The 9,401-nt window shown below is 39.4% G+C and overlaps 1 protein-coding gene across 1 annotated transcript in view; it reads right to left on the bottom strand.

The window, feature by feature from the left end:
- Nucleotides 1-2,510: 2,510 nt before the first annotated feature.
- The window catches only part of Tmem178a (transmembrane protein 178A), a 60,008-nt gene continuing 53,117 nt past the window's right edge, over nt 2,511-9,401 (bottom strand). The window contains exon 4 of the mRNA XM_076833862.1: nt 2,511-2,752. Coding sequence (XP_076689977.1) covers nt 2,511-2,752 — 242 coding nt within the window. The remainder of the gene's footprint in view (nt 2,753-9,401) is intronic.

The raw sequence follows: 9,401 nt of genomic DNA, 5'->3' as shown, positions 1-9,401 counted from the left end.
GGACTCACTGCATAGTCACTTCAATGAGCTCAGTCACCTCTGCTTTCTGCCCAGCAAAAAGCCCCGAGGCACAGAATACAGTCTGGCTACATGCAGGCAGCTAGAAGTGGGACAGAGAGAACACAAGAACAAACAAAGGCTCTGGATAAATTATTCATCCCACACAGTACTGTGCAGCCATTCCAACATCTTCATTCACAAGCCAATTAAGAAAACCCTTCTAGGAGAACCTCAAGGACTGGGGACCAAATGCCCGACACTGGCAAAGTTTGCTCACATTTCCATGATAGTAAATAGAAAGCGAGGAACCTGGGCCAGACACACGGCTCCTTCCTCTGGAAAGGAGGGAGGCTCAGTTCTAGCCAGCACACGTTTGAATCCTAAGTGAACTCCCCTGGCTTCTGGGCACATCTTTCTGGTGTGTGAACCCTTCCACCTTCTGCCACTGCGAAGCTTTCTTCCATTCTCACCTCAAACCCCGGAGGAAGCTTCCCTGAAACTTCAAAAGTTACTCACTCAGACACTGCTTTGGTGGGTGGAATATAAATGTTCAAGAGTCCTGACATCTTCTAGGGGATCTTTAAAAAGAACTTCAAAGAAAGAGCTCTCTCCCGCTTTGAGGATTTTCCACATAAGTTATAAATGAAAATAATTGCCCCTGTCTATACGTCTCTGATCCCATCCAGAGGGACTGGTTTATTAAACAGGCCTGAGAGATTGTCAGGAATGTGCTCACATGCCTCAGCTGTGCCTGGAACCATGACAAGAGTTTGCGTGGCCGCTGGCATTTTTCAGCCTCTTCCAGCAGCTTCCATGACAAAATGTGGACATTGTCACTTGAAAATCAGACTTTATTCTCTCTGGGGATAATTATCCCTTTCCTCTTTTGAGTACTAAATTAGCTTTTATAAAGAAGAGAGAGTAAACTTTTGCGAAATTAGGATCTAAAACAGCATCTTATTCGGGATAAGACATCTTCCTGTATTTTATAGAGCAACTTTACCATACAAACACCACGTGTAGAGAGGGGACAATGTTGGAGTTAAAAGGAAAAGCTTAGAAGCTAGCTAGCGCCCACTTCTCCACTGAAAGATGACAAAACACAATGGAAGGTTTTTAGCTTTGGTCCTGGGCCCACACATAGGAAAAGGCTGAGGCGGAGATGAAGCAAACACTGCCAAGTCAGCTCCTCAGCTTCCAGGAAGAGCACCAACTTCATAGATATTTTGAGAGGACTGAGTGAAATAACACCTGGAAAAAAGCATAGGCCAGTTACAGGTACTTAGTAGGAACTAAGCACTTTAGCTAACCTACTTGGTAGCTAAGGAGGCAAGTGTGATTCTGGCCCCAAACAGTGCCAGCTGCACATCAGCAGTATATGGGATTTTTTTTTATTTTTAATTCAAGCCTAGACTCAGATGTGGACCTTGAGTTAATTGGTCTCAGGTGGGGCCCAGCTTGGGGCCCAGCTTAGATCCCTTGGAAGAATTTTGCCAGGTGATTCTAACAAATAGCCAAAGTTGAAAATCACTGGTCCAAAGGGTCCAAGAACAAGGTACCCTTATAGGCTAGGTAGACGGTAAAGGAGGCAGGGGAGAACTTTAAATCTTATAGCAAGGTTTACAAAGAAGTTCGAAAATAAAATCTTTCATCAATAGCAAGTGCGTGATTGCTACAAAAGATAAATAATAATGGCCAACCTAATTAAAATGAAGCAATTAGGCTTCATAAGAATCTTACTAAAACAACAGAGTTCTCATCTGTCCTGTGGCTAAGGAAATTTGTTGACACAGCTGAAAGAGAAAAACACACCTAGATTAACAAGGGGGCAGTCATTTAATGCAGAAATCCAGTTAAGACGGAAGCTAAACAACAGATAGGACTTCAAACAATACTGCATAGTGTCACAGATTAGCTCTTACACGGTTGATCTGTTTTTCTTATGATTTCGATTCCATTACAGAGAAGAGACTTCAATTAAATAATAATAATAATAACAATAATAATAATAAGGCAACAGAAGAATCCTCCTGTGACAAGGAACAGCCACAAATAATGCACAAATATCAGGTGCTGACACAACAAGACACCATTCGAACAAGTTCTGAAGATGCTGCATTAAAATTTAACAAGCATTGTACAGTGACAAGAAAATTATACTTGCTTTGTTACGAATCCTTTTGCAAATAGAAATGACTCTCAGGTAATTGTTATATACAAACTTTCTGAAATAAATGGAAATCATACAAATTTTTTTTTTCCGATGCAGTTCCTCTTCTCCTACTCCTTCTCAAAGCATAAATAGTCATTAAAGCACTTGAATCCACAGTAGTCTTGTCCTTAGAAAGGTTGGGAGGTTTTGCATGATTTTATATCAGTCATCCAGAAAGGGCTGCAGGCAACAGGTTGGAATGTAAAAGACGGCTTTTGTGCTTGGAATCCTGATGTGAACTCCGCTCCACTTCCCCCAGGAGTTGCCCACACCGCGGAGAGGCCTTGAATGCAGACAGTCATACAGTTGAGTCCCTGCCAGACTTTAGATGTACAATCTTGGTCCGGCTAATAAACGGATAAGCGATGCAGAGACCTCCAGCTGCCACAATAAAACCTAAACTGCACCAGGCACAAAAGATAGACCAGCTGTAGCCGTGTTCCACATCATCAGGTAGGCTATAAATGAGCTTCGGGAGCCGGTTCAAATCGTAAGAGATACTGGCAGCATACGTGCAGAGGGAAATGGTGCAAAATATCCCTATAAATAAAACAAAGAGAACAGAACCATCAGTTACGGCTTTGCCTGCCGCCAGGCCAACACCAGGCAGGCCTTTCTGAAAATCGGACCAACCAATAAGGCAACCACTCCAAATTCATAAAGATTTATTTATTGTTCTTTTACTTGAATTAATTCACTCAACAGACTAGGACAAAACTTCTATGTGCCAGACCCCACACTAGGGACTAGAGATACCAGGGTGAAAAAGAGAGGAAACTTCTGATAACTTCAATGATTCAGAATTACTTGGTGTGAATGATTATGCATGTTTAAATTTATTTTTGGTTTTATTCTTAAAAACAATTCAATAAACTAGGCATGAAGGTGCACGCCTGTAATCCAAGCAGCTCGAGAGGCTTAAACAGAAGAAATGCAAGCTCAAAGCCAGCTCAGCAACTCAGTGAGGCCCTGTCTCTAAATGAAATACACAAAAAATGGGCTGAGGATGTAGCTCAATGGTTAAGCACCCCTGGATTCAATCCCTCATACTAAACAAACAAACAATTTAATAAAAATTCTTTTTTTTTTTTTTTTTTTTTTGTGGTGCTGGGGATTGAACCCAGGACCTTGTGCATGTGAGGCAACTACTCTACCAGCTGAGCTATATGTCCAGCCCCCAATTATTAAGGAAAAGAAATACTCTTTCTCAAACCTAACACAAAATAACTATCATGTTCCTTTACTCCATATCTGACTTGAAATTTTTTTTATATGGTGGCGATCATTACATGCAGTCTGCTTTCTTTATCAATAAATATTATCATAAAAATTTATCATGTCTCCTATAGTAATATTTCAATAAATTCTTACAAGTAGCTCAGATTGTTTTTTTAAGGTACAGATTTTGGCTCATACTAGAGCATCAAACAAATTTCCTAAATGAAGAATGAATGCTTTTTAATAATATAAATTAAGTCTAGTAATTTGGATAAAGAGATCATATACTTTCAACCATTCAAACTGTAAGCAATTTAAGGTACATAAGTAGACACACACCAAATTTTACTTTTTTATATCAATACATGTAAGTATAACTGTCCTTCAAGAAAGTAAAATCCAGACCAATATAAATGCTTCAAAAGCCCAAGCCATAGGATTTTCAGTGTTCAAGTGATATTCCAAGGATGTAGACGCTTCTACTCCACCGCAAGGAACACAACCAACGTTCTTTTTGGACAAGTAGGGGATCAGAACAAGCAGCCAATACATTAGAGATGAGTAATGAAAACAGAAACTGACACCCAGTCGAGTATCAGTTCCAGTTCTGTTGGTCTGTTCTGGGTCCTACACATCTTTTCATCCTATTCTGGTTTATCCCTGTGTTCAATGGAGATCACACCTACTTGCTGGGAAATTGCTTTGGTACCTTTAGGCATACAGGCAGCACTAGAAACGAACAGATTTTAGGACTGAAAAGAGAGAGTTACAAGAAGCAGAATCACCACCCCTCCCTTTAATATATAGCTTTGGAGATGGAAAACACTAGAAGAAAAAACAAAAACACAAACTCAGAGTAAGTACCAATTTGAAGGAAATAAAAATCACTTAATGCCATTTTTAAAAGTGTCATAACTCTAATTCTATTCAAATCATGTAAGGATATATTGCCTGAATCTTTTTTCCAAATGTGCACTTAGAAAAATAAATATTCTAAATTACAAGGATACTCGATCTGAGATAATTTGATATTTTCTACTCTTTGCCTAATTCTGTTTTTGAACTCTAAAGTGATTTCATTTTTCTAAAACAGCAAAATCTCATCTTCTTTCTTCTGGCTCCCCCCCCCCTTTTTTTTTCACAGCAGACCCATCATTTTGAGTTATCCAGAAGAAAGAACTAGATGGAAATAATTCTTTCATAAAGGAATATCCTATTCAAAAAAAAAAAAAAGAATATTCCATTGCTTTCTCCAGACCTTATGAAGAGCAAATGTTCTGACATCTCTGGGAATGTTTTTATTTTTACTGGCACCAAAAATAAAAAAGACAATGTTTATGTATAACAAGTCCCTTTTAATGAATGTTAGTAATAGAACAAGGCCATTAGTGGGGGAAAATTGATCTCTGGAGTAGCAACAGGTAAAATATAATAATAGAACAATGACCTATTTTCAGGGGAAAAAAAAACCCCTCAATTTTGCATTTAGCTGTCTACACACAGCTGAATGCCTAACAACAAACATTTTCTTTTTTTTTTCTTTTTACAAATACCACGGTTTTATGACCTCTGATAGCTTTGAGTTCAAACAGACTTTTAAGCATCCTTTGATGTGTGCATGCATGGAGTTGGGATATAAGAAATAATGTATTCTGTTCCCTGGCTCTACTACTATTCATTGTGTGACCCTGAAATTACCTAACCTCTCTGAGTCTCCGTGTCTTCATCTAGGGAAAAAAAAATGGGGGACTTGGTAACTGAAGCACTTATGATGTCAAATTTCTACAATTCTGCTAGCCAAATAGAAGACGTGGAAAAATAAATTTTTCTAAAACTTCTTAGTGAATCTAGCCCTCAGTTTTATGTAACCAAATAAAAAATGAAGTGCCCTGTGTATTTTTCCTTCTGTATGTACTCTCTTCAATTTTATACTGAAAAGGAATTTTCATTATTTCCCTTCCCCTATCAGCTCCCCAAAATTGCTATTAGTGGAATAAATTTTATTATTACATCAAGGGTTCATATTGAATAGAAAAGGCCACATAGGAAACAATCTACTTTGAGGACTTAGCCAGGGCGAAGATTTCTGTCTGTCTTCAATGTTATGGATGGCTGTGCTCTGCCTAGGCACTTGGTGTGTACTTACTCCGTGGACACTGAATGATGTCACTAACAGAAAATCTTTGCTCAAGCTTCCAGAAAGCTGAAGCTCCTTGAAGCTAAATCTGTTGCCTCCCATAAGTAAAAGCGTGGGATTTCTTGGCATGCTTTTTGCTTCTACTTTTACTCTTGGATCTATCTTGCTTCGTGTTATGGTTTGGATCATAAACATCCCCCAAAGGCCATATGCTGAAGGCTCAGTTCCCAGCTCGAGGCACTAGTAGGAGGTCATGGAACCTTTAGGAGGTGGTGCCTAGTGGAAGGAAATAGGTCTTTGGGGGTGTGGTCTTTGGGAGCTTGCCCTGAAGGGGATATTAGGACCCCAGCCCCTTCTTCTCTCTTTGCCACCATGAGGTAAGCAGCTTTGCTCCACATGTTTTCTCTGCCATGAGGTTCTGTCTTATCTCAGGCCCAAAGCCAGGACCAACAACCAATAGTTTGAAACTTCCGAAACCATGAGCCAAAACAAACTCTTCCTCCTTTAAGTTGATTTTCTCAGGTTATTTTGTCATAGTGACAGAAAGCTAATCTACTTTGCAAATCTGGTTGTCCCTTGTCCTATTCCTTTTACTGATTTGTATTTATTTTACATGTAATATTATATTTTTTGTGCCACTTGGGTCCTTTTTAATAGACACTCAGCAAACTTTGATGAAAACTTTCTTTATTTCCTGTTGCCTTGATTCACTCAACAAAGAGTGGAAATCAGGTCTATTGGCCCACAAATATACCCCCTTTCTGCCCTACCCTCTCTCCATAAATGCCCTCAGAGGCTGCTGCCCTTCTATAATACCTTTTTTCCTTTCAAGGAGAAGCTGTTTGGGGTAAGATGAAAGTAAGACCAGATGAACAAGAAAAGCTTCTCCTTTCAGACCTACAAATCTCAAGGAAATTTGCAAATACCTAGCTCTCAGAGCTGTTGTTTGTGGGATGGGCTGGGCTATTTGGGATTATTATAAGGAAATGTACTGAGAGGAGACAAAGCATTGTTTCCAACTTTTCCAATAAGCTTTTGTAAAAGAAGCTTGCCCCATTCAAGATACTTTAAAAAAAAATCTGTCTATATCCATTCACCTGTTGAAGAGTATCTAGGTTGGATCCGTGGTTTAGCTACTGTGAATTGAGTTGCTATAAACATTGACGTGGCTATGTCACTGTAGTATGGCTATGTCACTGTAGTATGGAGAATATACTGCTAAGCAAAACAAGCCAATCCCCCCCAAAAAAACAAAGGCTGAATGTTTTCTCTGATCCATAATGGGGAAGGTGGTTAGAGAAGAATGGAGGAACTTTGGATGGGGCAGAGAGGAGTGAGGGAAGGGAAGGGATGTGTGGGTGGGAAGGATGGTGGAATGAGACGGATGTTATTACCTTATATACATGTATGATTGCATAACAATGGGACTCTGCAACATGAACAGGCAGAAGAATGAGAAGTTGTGCTCCATTAGTGCACAATGTGTCAAAATGTATTCTGCTGTCATGTATAACTAATTAGAACAAATTTTTAAAATCCTTCTAAATTCGAAGACACCAAGAAAAAAAAAACATTGTTTTAAATAATGAAAGTATGCTTATTGTAGCTGGATTGATAGTTTAGGTTAATTTTTATACCATGAATTCTATTTTAAGTTCCATAAGCACATCTTCCAAAATTCATGTATATGAGTTTGCTGGGGCTGCCATAGCAAAGCACCACAGACTGAGTGACTTAAGAGGATTATGAACCTGAGATCAGTGCATCAGCAGGACTGGTTGCTTCTGAGGTCTCTCTCCTGGCCATCTTCTCTGTGTGTCTTCACATGGTGTCCCCTTTGTAACTGTGTCCAAATTTCTTCTTTTTTAAGGACAGGAGTTGCACCCAGTCAGGACCTACCCTAACGACTAATTGAATTTAGTTTTCTCTTTAAAAACCCTACTTTCAAATAAGGTCACATTCCGAGGTTCTGGGGATTAAGGCTTTAACACAGAATTGGGAGACATAAAACTCAAACCATAACATTATGTACATACAACCGGTGAATGATGTAGATTTCAATCTCTTTTGTTGGTCTTAGTAAGACTTTACTATGTTAAGGGTTGGTTCATCAGTTAGTCAACAATTGTTCCCAGCCATACTTCTGATTATGTTAGAGGTAACTTAGTTTAACCAGTTCTTGCCGGTCACAGCTATATTTTGTTGGACATCCATGTGGTTAGGAACTGAAGTGTACCTTCCACTCCACTTTCCATCTTATTTCTCAGGCAAAGGTAGGAGAGACTTCTTTGACTTCCACACATGCCTGACAGAGCTGAGCACGTGGGGTAAAGGAAACCTGCTGAACAAAACTTAATTCTGCCTGGCCATACCAAATTACCCCGTGTAGGACTTACCTATGTAGCAAGTTATTTGCGGTAATACTAGATTGCCATCAACAGCAATCTAATTAATGAAAAAGATGTAAATGGGGATGCTAAAGGACAAATAAGAAACTTTGGCATGCAAAACTTTCGGAATCTAAGGGTCCATCTTGAAGATCCATGGGGAACAAGGCCACCTCTCCTTCATTCTTCTCTCACCCTCCCCCTTCCTCTTCTCCCCTGACAGCTGATATTTTTTCAGCTAGCTGGTGGCCCCAGGAAAGAGAGGTTCTCTAGTCCTGTACTTGCTCCTGGCTATTGCTGGTAGTATCTTCAAAAGAGTGAATAATTACTGTTCCCTGACAGGCCCTATATGCATCTACTGTTCTTATAAAATATTAAAAGTTTTTCTTCCAATATTCTTAATTAGAAGATGCAATATTACACAATTGCAGGGCTAGAAGGGATATTTTCAGATCAGGACAGCAGTGAATTTATGCTACTCTCCCAGATCATTAACCTAATGCCCTACCCTAAAATCTTCCTGGTGCCTGTGGCCAGCTGGTAAGATGTAATTAGGGCAACTGGGCCCATTTTTTAACCTCCCTCCTTTGATGTGCTTAAAAGGTTGAAAGGAGTAGAAGCCGCTTCACAGTGGTTAGCTTGCTTGATAAATAACCTAACTACAACACCCAAAGGCATAAACATTGATTACCTCCTCCCACCAAACGATGACCTGCCCATCATTCTGGTCTTTTTGCCCTTCCAGCAAAAAATGCCTCCTGTTACTTTTCACATAGATTACTCAAACTGTCAGGCCTACAGTGTCTTAACTAAATGACTGGGCATGGATAACAGAGACAGACCAAAATTGTAAAAAACAAGGAAATAGTAAGTAAAAATAAAAACAGATCTACAATCTGTAAAGGGCGAGGGGGAAGAGAACAATCTTTTTCTAAAAAATTATAGCAAGTTCTTTTAGTGGTAAAGCCTGAACTTCTCTAACATAATCTATTATTGTCCTTATTGATCCTGCTAAGTGTGAATATTCATAAGTTTTGCTGTAGAAATGTCAATGTATTTCATTTCAAGATGCTACCCCAGACCTTGCTGAGTGTTAGATAATATTGGATACATGTACCATATTACCTTTCTAAAATAAAATTTTCAAAATCTTGAGTTACAAAACACAACCTAGCCCCAAGGGTTTCAGATAAAACCCTGTGGACCTGTAGTTTCAGATCCTGATTGATGGATGGCCTAGATAATTTCATACACCTACTACACAGACACAGACCACACTCTACTACAGCAGAGTCTTTTCATTTGTCTGCATTAAAGCAAAGGAATGGGCAACCCAGGGTGGATGTTAACTGCCCCTGACATTTGAATGGTGCCTCCTGAGCACTGTCTCCTCTTTATCTGCTACAAGGATGGGAGTGTTATATGCTGAGTGTGCTTTTTCAAAACG

The sequence above is a fragment of the Callospermophilus lateralis genome, chromosome 14, assembly GCF_048772815.1.
Source record: "Callospermophilus lateralis isolate mCalLat2 chromosome 14, mCalLat2.hap1, whole genome shotgun sequence".
In the NCBI taxonomy this organism is placed as follows: Eukaryota; Metazoa; Chordata; class Mammalia; order Rodentia; family Sciuridae; genus Callospermophilus; species Callospermophilus lateralis.
The sequence above is the reverse complement of the archived record's forward strand: the minus strand, read 5'-3'. Positions and strand labels throughout refer to the sequence as shown.